The sequence below is a fragment of the Oncorhynchus mykiss genome, chromosome 27, assembly GCF_057628025.1.
Source record: "Oncorhynchus mykiss isolate SJ-2025 chromosome 27, ASM5762802v1, whole genome shotgun sequence".
NCBI lineage: Eukaryota > Metazoa > Chordata > Actinopteri > Salmoniformes > Salmonidae > Oncorhynchus > Oncorhynchus mykiss.
The window spans coordinates 47746970-47763871 of NC_143048.1; the positions used below are offsets into that span (position 1 = coordinate 47746970).

General features: G+C 44.1%; 1 protein-coding gene across 4 annotated transcripts in view; it reads right to left on the reverse strand.

Moving 5' to 3' along the window:
- rcbtb2 (regulator of chromosome condensation (RCC1) and BTB (POZ) domain containing protein 2) overlaps positions 1-16902 on the reverse strand; it is a 40850-nt gene that overhangs the window by 15897 nt on the left and 8051 nt on the right. For all 4 annotated transcript variants that reach the window (XM_090224032.1, XM_090224034.1, XM_090224033.1 and 1 more), the window contains 5 exons: positions 9977-10127; positions 9591-9757; positions 5821-5979; positions 3558-3665; positions 3169-3311 (listed from right to left, as the gene is read on the reverse strand). In XM_090224032.1, coding sequence (XP_090080158.1) covers positions 3169-3311; positions 3558-3665; positions 5821-5979; positions 9591-9757; positions 9977-10127 — 728 coding nt within the window. The remainder of the gene's footprint in view (positions 1-3168; positions 3312-3557; positions 3666-5820; positions 5980-9590; positions 9758-9976; positions 10128-16902) is intronic.

Below are 16902 nucleotides of genomic sequence, written 5' to 3' on the forward strand. Positions count from 1 at the left end.
AGGTGGCACCCTTATCCCACCCTCTAATATCACTGGTAGTTGGCACCATTATCCCACCCTCTAATATCACTGGTAGTTGGCACCATTATCCCACCCTCTAAAATCACCGGTAGGTGGCACCATTATCCCACCCTCTAATATCACTGGTAGTTGGCACCATTATCCCACCCTCTAAAATCACTGGTAGGTGGCACCATTATCCTACCCTCTAATATCACTGGTAGGTGGCACCATTATCCCGCCCTCTAAAATCACCGGTAGGTGGCACCATTGACTGAACACATCACTATATTTCTTAGAATAAATAAATATTTTGAAAGAGTAGCTGTGAAATAATTTGCACAAAAGGGACCAAGGAAATCTGGTCACAACGCAGACTCAGTCTACACCACGTGTAGACAACTTGTGTGGAAATGACGGCACCTTCAGAATGTGGACAAGATCATGACAAAAAGGACCCATGTTCACACCAGGTTTAAACGGGGCTATTGCCAATTAATCGTATGCCACCACTAGCATCATCAGTATGGGGAAGACGAGACCAAGAGAACACACTAGCGACACCTTGCATACAAATGAGTTTCTTCATTTCATTTGACAAGGACAAGGTGAGATTTCAATCCAGGACCTGGGGGTTTAACATGTCACCAAAGAACAGATCTCTTTGCAGTGTGTAACAAGCACCACTTCCACTAAAGTTTTATGTCAAAGCGTAGGCTAATGTCCACGGTAGCTCCATGAACACACCAGGATAATACTGCTCCATGAACACACCAGGATAATACTGCTCCATGAACACACCAGGATAATACTGCTCCATGAACACACCAGGATAATACACCAGGATAATACTGCTCCATGAACACACCAGGATAATACTGCTCCATGAACAGACCAGGATGATACTGCTCCATGAACAGACCAGCATAATACTGCTCCATGAACACACCAGGATAATACTGCTCCATGAACACAGCAGGATAATACTGCTCCATGAACACACCAGGATAATACTGCTCCATGAACACACCAGGATAATACTGCTCCATGAACACACCAGGAGAATACTGCTCCATGAACACACCAGGATAATACTGCTCCATGAACACACCAGGATAATACTGCTCCATGAACACACCAGGATAATACTGCTCCATGAACACACCAGGATAATACTGCTCCATGAACAGACCAGGATAATACTGCTCCATGAACAGACCAGGATAATACTGCTCCATGAACAGACCAGGATAATACTGCTCCATGAACAGACCAGGATAATACTGCTCCATGAACAGACCAGGATAATACTGCTCCATGAACAGACCAGGATAATACTGCTCCATGAACAGACCAGGATAATACTGCTCCATGAACAGACCAGGATAATACACCAGGATAATACTGCTCCATTAACAGACCAGGATAATACTGCTCCATGAACAGACCAGGATAATACTGCTCCATGAACAGACCAGGATAATACTGCTCCATGAACAGACCAGGATAATACACCAGGATAATACTGCTCCATTAACAGACCAGGATAATACTGCTCCATGAACACACCAGGATAATACACCAGGATAATACTGCTCCATGAACAGACCAGGATAATACACCAGGATAATACTGCTCCATGAACAGACCAGGATAATACACCAGGATAATACTGCTCCATGAACAGACCAGGATAATACACCAGGATAATACTGCTCCATGAACAGACCAGGATAATACACCAGGATAATACTGCTCCATGAACAGACCAGGATAATACTGCTCCATGAACAGACCAGGATAATACACCAGGATAATACTGCTCCATGAACACACCAGGATAATACTGCTCCATGAACACACCAGGATAATACACCAGGATAATACTGCTCCATGAACAGAGCAGGATAATACACCAGGATAATACTGCTCCATGAACACACCAGGATAATACACCAGGATAATACTGCTCCATGAACAGACCAGGATAATACACCAGGATAATACTGCTCCATGAACAGACCAGGATAATACTGCTCCATGAACAGACCAGGATAATACTGCTCCATGAACACACCAGGATAATACACCAGGATAATACTGCTCCATGAACACACCAGGATAATACTGCTCCATGAACACACCAGGATAATACTGCTCCATGAACAGACCAGGATAATACTGCTCCATGAACAGACCAGGATAATACTGCTCCATGAACAGACCAGGATAATACACCAGGATAATACTGCTCCATGAACAGACCAGGATAATACACCAGGATAATACTGCTCCATGAACAGACCAGGATAATACACCAGGATAATACTGCTCCATGAACAGACCAGGATAATACTGCTCCATGAACACACCAGGATAATACTGCTCCATGAACAGACCAGGATAATACACCAGGATAATACTGCTCCATGAACACACCAGGATAATACACCAGGATAATACTGCTCCATGAACACACCAGGATAATACACCAGGATAATACTGCTCCATGAACACACCAGGATAATACTGCTCCATGAACACACCAGGATAATACTGCTCCATGAACACACCAGGATAATACTGCTCCATGAACACACCAGGATAATACTGCTCCATGAACACACCAGGATAATACTGCTCCATGAACAGACCAGGATAATACTGCTCCATGAACAGACCAGGATAATACTGCTCCATGAACAGACCAGGATAATACTGCTCCATGAACAGACCAGGATAATACTGCTCCATGAACAGACCAGGATGATACTGCTCCATGAACACACCAGGATAATACTGCTCCATGAACACACCAGGATAATACACCAGGATAATACTGCTCCATGAACACACCAGGATAATACTGCTCCATGAACACACCAGGATAATACTGCTCCATGAACACACCAGGATAATACTGCTCCATGAACACACCAGGATAATACTGCTCCATGAACACACCAGGATAATACTGCTCCATGAACACACCAGGATAATACTGTGAAATCAGAACGATATGAAAGAATGAAACTCTAGACATCACCCTAGCCTACCCTGGAGGCCGTCCTACCCTGGAGGCCGTCCTACCCTGGAGGCCGTCCTACACTGGAGGCCGTCCTACCCTGGGGACCTGGAGGAGGTCCTGACTGGGACAGAGGAACTCACCTCTCCTTGTCTGTGTTGATGAGTGTAGGGACAGCCTGGTTACTCTTATTGCCTGTCCCCAGCTGGCCATAAGAGTTGGCCCCCCAAGCGTAAATAAAGCCCTCGTCTGTCAGCGCCAGCGTATGTGCGTAGCCACAAGCAACCTGCACGGCACAGAGAAACAGGAAGTCAATATTCAGAACTTCCTATGTCATTACCCTGCATCTTCCTACCTGCACAGCACAACCAACCATGAGTCCCACACACAGCTAACAGAGTAGGTTTGGGTTGACTCCTCACCTGTATAATGTGGACTCCTCACCTGTATAATGTGGACTCCTCACCTGTATAATGTGGACTCCTCACCTGTATAATGTGGACTCCTCACCTGTATAATGTGGACTCCTCACCTGTATAATGTTGACTCCCTGTAGAGCTGCGATCCTACACGGGGTCTGCTGGTTCCCATTGTTGCCCAGACCAAGCTGCCCGTTGCAGTTATAGCCCCAACCATAGGTCTGCAAACAGATCGCAGATTACAGTCCTACAGATAGCAACAGGACGGGGTTGTAGTCCTACAGATAGCAACAGGACAGGGTTGTAGTCCTACAGATAGCAACAGGACAGGGTTGTAGTCCTACAGATAGCAACAGGACAGGGTTGTAGTCCTACAGATAGCAACAGGACAGGGTTGTAGTCCTACAGATAGCAACAGGACAGGGTTGTAGTCCTACAGATAGCAACAGGACAGGGTTGTAGTCCTACAGATAGCAACAGGACAGGGTTGTAGTCCTACAGATAGCAACAGGACAGGGTTGTAGTCCTACAGTGAGCAACAAGACAGGGTTGGAGTCCTACAGAGAGCAACAGGACAGGGTTGTAGTCCTACAGATGGCAACAGGACAGGGTTGTAGTCCTACAGATGGCAACAGGACAGGGTTGTAGTCCTACAGATAGCAACAGGACAGGGTTGTAGTCCTACAGATAGCAACAGGACAGGGTTGTAGTCCTACAGATGGCAACAGGACAGGGTTGTAGTCCTACAGATGGCAACAGGACAGGGTTGTAGTCCTACAGATAGCAACAGGACAGGGTTGTAGTCCTACAGATAGCAACAGAACGGGGTTGTAGTCCTACAGATAGCAACAGGACGGGGTTGTAGTCCTACAGATAGTGTAGTTCTACAGATAGCAACAGGACAGGGTTGTAGTCCTACAGATAGTGTTGTTCTACAGATAGCAACAGGACGGGGTTGTAGTCCTACAGATAGCAACAGGACAGGGTTGTAGTCCTACAGATAGCAACAGGACAGGGTTGTAGTCCTACAGATAGCAACAGGACGGGGTTGTAGTTCTACAGATAGTGTAGTCCTACAGATAGCAACAGGAAAGGGTTGTAGTGCTACAGATAGCAACAGGACAGGGTTGTAGTCCTACAGATAGCAACAGGGCAGGGTTGGAGTCCTACAGATAGCAACAGGACAGGGTTGGAGTCCTACAGATAGAAAACAGGGCAGGGTTGGAGTCCTACAGATAGCAACAGGACAGGGTTGGAGTCCTACAGATAGCAACAGGACAGGGTTGTAGTCCTACAGACAGCAACAGGACAGGGTTGTAGTCCTACAGATATCAACAGGACAGGGTTGTAGTCCTACAGATAGCAACAGGACAGGGTTGTAGTCCTACAGATAGCAACAGGACAGGGTTGGAGTCCTACCGATAGCAACAGGACAGGGTTGTAGTCCTACAGATAGCAACAGGACAGGGTTGTTAAGTCCTACAGATATCAACAGGACAGGGTAGTCCTACAGATAGTGTAGTCCTACAGATTGCAACAGGACAGGGTTGTAGTCCTACAGATATCAACAGGACAGCGTTGTTAAGTCCTACAGATAGCAACAGGACAGGGTTGTAGTCCTACAGATAGCAACAGGACAGGGTTGTAGTCCTACAGATAGCAACAGGACAGGGTTGTAGTCCTACAGATAGCAACAGGACAGGGTTGTAGTCCTACAGATAGCAACAGGACAGGGTTGGAGTCCTACAGATAGCAACAGGACAGGGTTGGAGTCCTACCGATAGCAACAGGACAGGGTTGTAGTCCTACAGATAGCAACAGGACAGGGTTGTTAAGTCCTACAGATATCAACAGGACAGGGTAGTCCTACAGATAGTGTAGTCCTACAGATTGCAACAGGACAGGGTTGTAGTCCTACAGATATCAACAGGACAGCGTTGTTAAGTCCTACAGATAGCAACAGGACAGGGTTGTTAAGTCCTACAGATAGCAACGGGACAGGGTTGTCCTATCCTACAGATAGTGGGACGATAACCCTGCCCTGTTGCCATCTGTGGGACTATATAAATACAATCCATCCTAACTCACTGACTTCATTGGATGCGTCAGCAGCCTGCCACGGCTCAAAAGCACAAATTACATTTTTTTGGACAGCCATTATATGTACTGTCTTTTACACTGCCTGCAGCCGAATCAATAGTTGATTACGAAAACAGACTCTTCTGCTGCTGCGACTTCATCAACTACCGATCAATGCATCGATTTCTTACGTTTTCCATCCTCTGTGTTTCTGCCACACAGACAAACTCGGCCTGGACAGGAACATGACCGTATAATGCTCGTTGTATTCAGGATTTACACTTCGGTATCCTTTACCTCTCCATTGTCCAGCACAGCCATGGAACAGAGCTGACCACAGGCGATATTAACCACCACTTTGTTCTGCAGGCAGCTGCTGACCCGACGCGGCGTGGGCTGGTTGGCCGTCGACCCTGACCCCACCTGGCCAGAGTTGTTGTAGCCCCATGCAAACACCTTGGGGGGGGGGGGGGGTCAGAGGGGAAAAAGGTTAAAAAAAAAGGTCACAGAACCAGAAAATGAACAACAAAAGCTGAACATTTAAGAACAGATGTCTACCTAAATGACTTCAACCTTTTTGCTGTGAAAGAACACCAAAACAAGCTGCACTGAAGTCTAACACCAAACTAACAAAAGCTGTGTTCACAAATGGCAGTTAAATCCTATTTATAATGAACAAAAAAATATATATAGAAAACGCAAAACATGTAACTATTTCACCGATTTTTACCGAGTTTACAGTTCAGGTAAAAATCAGTCAATCCAAATAAATGCATTAGGCCTTAATCTATGGATGCCCAGTCATGTGAAAGTGGCGCAGCCGTGGGCGGAGCCTGGGAGGGGCATAGGCCAACCCAGAATTAGATTTCCCCCACAAAAAGGCCTTTATTACAGTCACAATTGCTCCTGGGCTGTCCGGGTGGCTGGTCTCAGAAGATCCCGCAGGTGAAGAAGACAGATGAGGAGGTCCTGGGCTGGCGCAGCTACACGTGGTGGTCTACGGTTTTGAGGCTGATTAGACGTGCTGCCAAATTCTCTAAAAATTATGTTAGAGGCGGCTTATGGTTGAGAAATGAACATTCAATTATCTGGCAACAGCTCCGGTGGACATTCCCTACAGTCAGCATGCCAATTGCACGCTGCCTCAAAACTCAAATCTGTGGCTTCGTGTTGGTTGACAAAACTGCACAATTTAGATTGGTCTTTTATTGTGCCCAGCACAAGGTGCACCTGTGTAATGATCATGCTGTTTAATCAACTTCTTGATATGCCACACCTGTCAGGTGGATGGATTATCTTGGGAAAACGAGAAATGCTCACTGACAGGGATGTAAAGAAAATTTGTGCACAATGACAGAAATTATATATATTTTTTGTGCATATAGAACATTTCTGGGATCTTCTTAGTTCAGCTCATGAAAAACAGGACCAACACTTTACATGTTGCGTTTAGCCAGGAATCTGATACAAATTCAAACCATTTTTTTTTTGTTGAACTTCTCGAGAAGTAGGAGTGTCTTTAAATCCCCAAGGTCCTTGACCCTCTTGAGAACCACAGATCAAAAAGACATGCTATTTCCTTACAGGGTCAACATGGCTGATTGTGTGATTGTGTCTTGTTGTCTGTATGCCTCTGGGACCGATTTGTAAGCCCCAAAATAAATCAGCGTTATCTTCAGTATCTGAGCTCTGATCAAGCGATAAAGTGGCGTTCACTTTGGGGAGCTTTTTCCCACCAGAACACTTTGGAGGAGCAGTGACCAAATCTCTCGCGGCCATTTTAGGGATGTGTCAACCCGCTCAAATGGAGTAAAATATACAGTACAAAATAGTACAAATAAAGAAAACCCCTTAAAAGAGGTGTGTCCAAACTTTTGACAGGTTCTGTACATCCACCTCCTTCTCGTTGAAAGGCGGTACAAGTTCCGACCGAGATCAAACTCTGTTCATGGCTCATGGTGGCGTGACTGGATACTGAGTGCTTAGATCGATCGATCGCTCTCTCTCTCTCTCTCTCCCCCCTCTCCCTCCCTCCCTCTCCACAATCTCTCTCCCTACCCCTCTCCCTCCCTCTCTACCCCCTCTCCCTACCCCTCTCCCTCCCTCTCTACCCTCCCCCCCCCCCCCATAGCCACTCTCAATAACACCGCCTATAGCCACTCAATAACACCGCCTATAGCCACTCAATAATACTGCCTATAGCCACGTCATTATCCCTTCCCTGCCTACAGCCACGTCATTATCCCCTCCCTGCCTACAGCCACGTCATTATCCCCTCCCTGTATATACACACACCTCTGGGCCCTGGTCATGGCACATACCTCTGGGCCCAATACCTCTGGGCCCAATACAGTGCCTTGCGAAAGTATTCGGCCCCCTTGAACTTTGCGACCTTTTGCCACATTTCAGGCTTCAAACATAAAGATATAAAACTATTTTTTTGTGAAGAATCAACAACAAGTGGGACACAATCATGAAGTGGAACAACATTTATTGGATATTTCAAACTTTTTTAACAAATCAAAAACTGAAAAATTGGGCGTGCAAAATTATTCAGCCCCTTTACTTTCAGTGCAGCAAACTCTCTCCAGAAGCTCAGTGAGGATCTCTGAATGATCCAATGTTGACCTAAATGACTAATGATGATAAATACAATCCACCTGTGTGTAATTAAGTCTCCGTATAAATGCACCTGCACTGTGATAGTCTCAGAGGTCCGTTAAAAGCGCAGAGAGCATCATGAAGAACAAGGAACACACCAGGCAGGTCCGAGATACTGTTGTGAAGAAGTTTAAAGCCGGATTTGGATACAAAAAGATTTCCCAAGTTTTAAACATCCCAAGGAGCACTGTGCAAGCGATAATATTGAAATGGAAGGAGTATCAGACCACTGCAAATCTACCAAGACCTGGCCGTCCCTCTAAACTTTCAGCTCATACAAGGAGAAGACTGATCAGAGATGCAGCCAAGAGGCCCATGATCACTCTGGATGAACTGCAGAGATCTACAGCTGAGGTGGGAGACTCTGTCCATAGGACAACAATCAGTCGTATATTGCACAAATCTGGCCTTTATGGAAGAGTGGCAAGAAGAAAGCCATTTCTTAAAGATATCCATAAAAAGTGTTGTTTAAAGTTTGCCACAAGCCACCTGGGAGACACACCAAACATGTGGAAGAAGGTGCTCTGGTCAGATGAAACCAAAATTGAACTTTTTGGCAACAATGCAAAACGTTATGTTTGGCGTAAAAGCAACACAGCTGAACACACCATCCCAACTGTCAAACATGGTGGTGGCAGCATCATGGTTTGGGCCTGCTTTTCTTCAGCAGGGACAGGGAAGATGGTTAAAATTGATGGGAAGATGGATGGAGCCAAATACAGGACCATTCTGGAAGAAAACCTGATGGAGTCTGCAAAAGACCTGAGACTGGGACGGAGATTTGTCTTCCAACAAGACAATGATCCAAAACATAAAGCAAAATCTACAATGGAATGGTTCAAAAATAAACATATCCAGGTGTTAGAATGGCCAAGTCAAAGTCCAGACCTGAATCCAATCGAGAATCTGTGGAAAGAACTGAAAACTGCTGTTCACAAATGCTCTCCATCCAACCTCACTGAGCTCGAGCTGTTTTGCAAGGAGGAATGGGAAAAAAATTCAGTCTCTCGATGTGCAAAACTGATAGAGACATACCCCAAGCGACTTACAGCTGTAATCGCAGCAAAAGGTGGCGCTACAAAGTATTAACTTAAGGGGGCTGAATAATTTTGCACGCCCAATTTTTCAGTTTTTGATTTGTTAAAAAAGTTTGAAATATCCAATAAATGTCGTTCCACTTCATGATTGTGTCCGACTTGTTGTTGATTCTTCACAAAAAAATACAGTTTTATATCTTTATGTTTGAAGCCTGAAATGTGGCAAAAGGTCGCAAAGTTCAAGGGGGCCGAATACTTTCGCAAGGCACTGTACCTCTGGGCCCAATACCTCTGGGCCCAATACCTCTGGGCCCTGGTCAAAAGTGATGCACTATAAGAAATAGGGTGCAATTTGTGACGCATCCCTACCTCTCCGTCGGTAGTGAGGGCGATGGTGTGGTGAGAGCCACAGGCCACCTCCGTCACCCTCTTGTTGAGCAGGTTAGTGGAGACCTGGGCTGGGGTCAAGCCATGGTTGGTGGTCCCATTTCCCAGCTGGCTGTAGCCGTTGTGTCCCCAGGCAAACACCTCTCCGTCTACACAGCACGTATAATAGATTGATTTGATTTAGTTGACAAATGTCCACATTTACAGGTCAGAATTAACTTCAATCCAATGTCCACCTTCTACGGAGTAAAAATGGGAAAAAATACTAAATCTATTTCTTGACAGAGAAAACTATACAAAAATATATGGAATCCTACTTTAACAAGCAACAAAATGTACCAAACATGATTTAGATCGTCTCATCTCACCGGCAGTAGCGATGACGACATGTGGTCCGGTTCCGTAGCTCAGAGAGACTATTTTCTTCCCACATAGCACGGCGATCCTGCGGGGCTCTATGGTACTCTGCAGGTCCCCCAGACCCAGACAGCCACTACAGTTGGTGCCCAGGGCAAACACCTGTACAATGAGGAGCAAAACAACTTGTCTGAGCACCAAATTACAACCTATTCCCTATGGAGAGTGCACTAATTGTGACCAGAAACCCATATGGCTCAGCTTAGTTTCTATGAGCTTAAAAAGATGGGGAAAGGAAGGGGGGAGGGGGGTGGGGGGGGGGGGGGGGTACCTAGTCAGTCGCAAAACTGAATGCATTCAACTGAAATGTATCTTCCACATTTGATGCCTAGGGAACAGTGGGGGTAACTGCCTTGCTCAGGGGTAAGAATGATAGTAAAACTATATAGGCATGTTGTTGTCACAACGGATTCTTATCGTGTTATTTCCATGATCTAGGGCCCGTTTCCTGGGTAATCCTATTCTTGAACTAAAAAGCACGCATGGAGAAATTTCTTGCAAGACCATAGAATTTTTATTTATCTCCATTAGCTGCTACCTACTCTTCCTGGGGTTCGGCAAAATGTCTTTCCTCAAAGCTGGCTTTCCTCAAAGCCAGTGGCATGTCATTAGTAAAGATTGAAAAATAATTCAGGGGCCTAGACAGCTGCCCTGGGAAATTCCTGATTCTCACCTGGATTATATTGGAGAGGCTTCCATTAAACACCCTCTGTGTTCTGTTAGACAGGTAACTCTTTATCCACATTATAGCAGGGGGTGTAAAGCCATAACACATACGTTTTTCCAGCAGCAGACTATGATCGATAATGTCAAAAGACACACTGAAGTCTAACAAAACAGCCCCCACAATCATTTTTATCATCAATTTCTCTCAGCCAATCATCAGTCATTTGTGTAAGTGCTGCTTGTTGAGTGTCCTTCCCTATAAGCATGCTGAACGTTTGTCGTCAATTTGTTTACTGTGAAATAGCATTGTATCTGGTCAAACACCAAGTGTACTAAGGGTTGGTAGCAGGCTGATTGGTCGGCTATTTGAGCCAGTAAAAGGGGGCTTTTACTATTCTTAGGTAGAGGAATGACTTCAGCTTCCCTCCAGACCTGAGGACACACACTTTCTAGGTAGGTTTAGATTGAAGATGTGGCAAATAGGAGTGGCAATATCATCCTCTATTATCCTCAGTAATTTTCCATCCAAGTTGTCAGACCCCAGTGGCTTGTCACTGTTGATAAACAACAATATATTTTTGTTCACCTCTTCCACACTCACTTTATGGAATTTAAAAGTACAATTCTTGCCTTTTTATAATTTGGTCAATTTTACTTGGATGTGTAGTGTCAGCGTTTGTTGCTGGCATGTCATGCCTAAATTTGCTAATCTTGCCAATTAAAAAAAATAATTAAAGTAGTTGGCGATATCAGTTGGTTTTGTGATGAATGAGCCATCTGATTCAATGAATGATGGAGCGGAGTTTGCTTTTACCCCCCCCCCCCCCAAAATGTAACTTAAGATGCTCCAAATCTTTTTTACGATCATTCATCTTGGTTTCACAGTGTAGTTTCTTCATCTTTTTAATTCAGTTTGGTAAGTTTATGATTTCTCCATTTGCAGTACGTTTGCCAATGGGTTGTGCTGCCAGACTTACTTGCCTTTCTTATCCCTCTCAACCATACAATGTTTCAATTCCTCATCAACACACGGGGATTTAACCGTTTTAAAAGGTCGTTTTCTTAATGGGTACGTGTTTATTAAACAACTGGAATAAGCACTTTCATAAATCCTCATTACACACCACAGACCAGCAAATAGTCTTTACATCATCAACATAGGAATCACTACAAAACGTATTGTGTGTCCTCTTATACACTATATTAGAACCAGCCTGACCTCTTATACACTATATTAGAACCAGCCTGACCTCTTATACACTATATTAGGCCCAGCCTGACCTCTTATACACTATATTAGGCCCAGCCTGTCCTCTTATACACTATATTAGAACCAGCCTGACCTCTTATACACTATATTAGAACCAGCCTGACCTCTTATACACTATATTAGGCCCAGCCTGACCTCTTATACACTATATTAGGCCCAGCCTGACCTCTTATACACTATATTAGGCCAAGCCTGACCTCTTATACACTATATTAGAACCAGCCTGACCTCTTATACACTATATTAGGCCCAGCCTGACCTCTTATACACTATATTAGAACCAGCCTGACCTCTTATACACTATATTAGAACCAGCCTGACCTCTTATACACTATATTAGGCCCAGCCTGACCTCTTATACACTATATTAGGCCAAGCCTGACCTCTTATACACTATATTAGAACCAGCCTGACCTCTTATACACTATATTAGAACCAGCCTGACCTCTTATACACTATATTAGGCCCAGCCTGACCTCTTATACACTATATTAGGCCAAGCCTGACCTCTTATACACTATATTAGAACCAGCCTGACCTCTTATACACTATATTAGGCCCAGCCTGACCTCTTATACACTATATTAGGCCAAGCCTGACCTCTTATACACTATATTAGAACCAGCCTGACCTCTTATACACTATATTAGGCCAAGCCTGACCTCTTATACACTATATTAGAACCAGCCTGACCTCTTATACACTATATTAGAACCAGCCTGACCTCTTATACACTATATTAGAACCAGCCTGACCTCTTATACACTATATTAGGCCAAGCCTGACCTCTTATACACTATATTAGGCCCAGCCTGACCTCTTATACACTATATTAGAACCAGCCTGACCTCTTATACACTATATTAGGCCCAGCCTGACCTCTTATACACTATATTAGAACCAGCCTGACCTCTTATACACTATATTAGGCCAAGCCTGACCTCTTATACACTATATTAGGCCCAGCCTGTCCTCTTATACACTATATCAGGCCCAGCCTGACCTCTTATACACTATATTAGAACCAGCCTGACCTCTTATACACTATATTAGGCCCAGCCTGACCTCTTATACACTATATTAGAACCAGCATGACCTCTTATACACTATATTAGGCCCAGCCTGACCTCTTATACACTATATTAGAACCAGCCTGACCTCTGATACACTATATTAGAACCAGCCTGACCTCTTATACACTATTAGAACCAGCCTGACCTCTTATACACTATATTAGAACCAGCCTGACCTCTTATACACTATATTAGAACCAGCCTGACCTCTTATACACTATATTAGAACCAGCCTGACCTCTTATACACTATATTAGAACCAGCCTGACCTCTTATACACTATTAGAACCAGCCTGACCTCTTATACACTATATTAGAACCAGCCTGACCTCTTATACACTATATTAGAACCAGCCTGACCTCTTATACACTATATTAGAACCAGCCTGACCTCTTATACACTATATTAGAACCAGCCTGACCTCTTATACACTATATTAGAACCAGCCTGACCTCTGATACACTATATTAGAACCAGCCTGACCTCTGATACACTATATTAGAACCAGCCTGACCTCTTATACACTATATTAGAACCAGCCTGACCTCTGATACACTATATTAGAACCAGCCTGACCTCTTATACACTATATTAGAACCAGCCTGTCCTCTTATACACTATATTAGAACCAGCCTGACCTCTTATACACTATATTAGGCCCAGCCTGACCTCTTATACACTATATTAGAACCAGCCTGACCTCTTATACACTATATTAGGCCCAGCCTGACCTCTTATACACTATATTAGGCCCAGCCTGACCTCTTATACACTATATTAGAACCAGCCTGACCTCTTATACACTATATTAGAACCAGCCTGACCTCTTATACACTATATTAGGCCCAGCCTGACCTCTTATACACTATATTAGGCCCAGCCTGACCTCTTATACACTATATTAGAACCAGCCTGACCTCTTATACACTATATTAGAACCAGCCTGACCTCTTATACACTATATTAGGCCCAGCCTGACCTCTTATACACTATATTAGGCCAAGCCTGACCTCTTATACACTATATTAGAACCAGCCTGACCTCTTATACACTATATTAGGCCAAGCCTGACCTCTTATACACTATATTAGAACCAGCCTGACCTCTTATACACTATATTAGAACCAGCCTGACCTCTTATACACTATATTAGAACCAGCCTGACCTCTTATACACTATATTAGGCCAAGCCTGACCTCTTATACACTATATTAGGCCCAGCCTGACCTCTTATACACTATATTAGAACCAGCCTGACCTCTTATACACTATATTAGGCCCAGCCTGACCTCTTATACACTATATTAGAACCAGCCTGACCTCTTATACACTATATTAGGCCAAGCCTGACCTCTTATACACTATATTAGGCCCAGCCTGTCCTCTTATACACTATATCAGGCCCAGCCTGACCTCTTATACACTATATTAGAACCAGCCTGACCTCTTATACACTATATTAGGCCCAGCCTGACCTCTTATACACTATATTAGAACCAGCCTGACCTCTTATACACTATATTAGGCCCAGCCTGACCTCTTATACACTATATTAGAACCAGCCTGACCTCTGATACACTATATTAGAACCAGCCTGACCTCTTATACACTATTAGAACCAGCCTGACCTCTTATACACTATATTAGAACCAGCCTGACCTCTTATACACTATATTAGAACCAGCCTGACCTCTTATACACTATATTAGAACCAGCCTGACCTCTTATACACTATATTAGAACCAGCCTGACCTCTTATACACTATTAGAACCAGCCTGACCTCTTATACACTATATTAGAACCAGCCTGTCCTCTTATACACTATATTAGAACCAGCCTGACCTCTTATACACTATATTAGAACCAGCCTGACCTCTTATACACTATATTAGAACCAGCCTGACCTCTTATACACTATATTAGAACCAGCCTGACCTCTGATACACTATATTAGAACCAGCCTGACCTCTGATACACTATATTAGAACCAGCCTGACCTCTTATACACTATATTAGAACCAGCCTGACCTCTGATACACTATATTAGAACCAGCCTGACCTCTTATACACTATATTAGAACCAGCCTGTCCTCTTATACACTATATTAGAACCAGCCTGACCTCTTATACACTATATTAGGCCCAGCCTGACCTCTTATACACTATATTAGAACCAGCCTGTCCTCTTATACACTATATTAGGCCCAGCCTGACCTCTTATACACTATATTAGGCCCAGCCTGACCTCTTATACACTATATTAGAACCAGCCTGACCTCTTATACACTATATTAGGCCCAGCCTGACCTCTTATACACTATATTAGGCCCAGCCTGACCTCTTATACACTATATTAGAACCAGCCTGACCTCTTATACACTATATTAGAACCAGCCTGACCTCTTATACACTATTAGAACCAGCCTGACCTCTTATACACTATTAGAACCAGCCTGACCTCTTATACACTATTAGAACCAGCCTGACCTCTTATACACTATTAGAACCAGCCTGACCTCTTATACACTATATTAGGCCCAGCCTGACCTCTTATACACTATATTAGGCCCAGCCTGACCTCTTATACACTATATTAGGCCCAGCCTGACCTCTTATACACTATATTAGGCCCAGCCTGACCTCTTATACACTATATTAGGCCCAGCCTGACCTCTTATACACTATATTAGGCCCAGCCTGACCTCTTATACACTATATTAGGCCCAGCCTGACCTCTTATACACTATATTAGGCCCAGCCCGACCTCTTATACACTATATTAGGCCCAGCCCGACCTCTTATACACTATATTAGGCCCAGCCCGACCTCTTATACACTATAATAGGCCCAGCCCGACCTCTTATACACTATATTAGGCCCAGCCCGACCTCTTATACACTATATTAGGCCCAGCCTGACCTCTTATACACTATATTAGGCCCAGCCCGACCTCTTATACACTATATTAGGCCCAGCCCGACCTCTTATACACTATAATAGGCCCAGCCTGACCTCTTATACACTATATTAGGCCCAGCCTGACATCATATACACTATATTAGGCCAAGCCTGACCTCTTATACACTATATTAGGCCCAGCCTGACCTCTTATACACTATATTAGGCCCAGCCTTTGGAACTGTGGATTTCCTAGATATGGCTACTATATTGTGATCACTACATCTGATGGATCTGGATACTGTTTTAAAGCCCATTTCTGCAGTATTAGTAAAGATGTGATCAATACATGTTGATGATGTCATTCCTGTGCTGTGTGTAACTACCCTGGTAGGTTGACTGATAACCTGAACCAGGCTGTTTGTAACTACCCTGGTAGGTTGACTGATAACCTGAACCAGGTTGTTTGTAACTACCCTGGTAGGTTGACTGATAACCTGAACCAGGTTGTTTGTAACTACCCTGGTAGGTTGACTGATAACCTGAACCAGGTTGTGTGTAACTACCCTGGTAGGTTGACTGATAACCTGAACCAGGTTGTGTGTAACTACCCTGGTAGGTTGACTGATAACCTGAACCAGGTTGTGTGTAACTACCCTGGTAGGTTGACTAATAACCTGAACCAGGTTGTTTGTAACTACCCTGGTAGGTTGACTGATAACCTGAACCAGGTTGTGTGTAACTACCCTGGTAGGTTGACTGATAACCTGAACCAGGTTGTGTGTAACTACCCTGGTAGGTTGACTAATAACCTGAACCAGGTTGTTTGTAACTACCCTGGTAGGTTGACTGATAACCTGAACCAGGTTGTTTGTAACTACCCTGGTAGGTTGACTGATAACCTGAACCAGGCTGTTTGTAACTACCCTGGTAGGTTGACTGATAACCTGAACCAGGTTGTTTGTAAC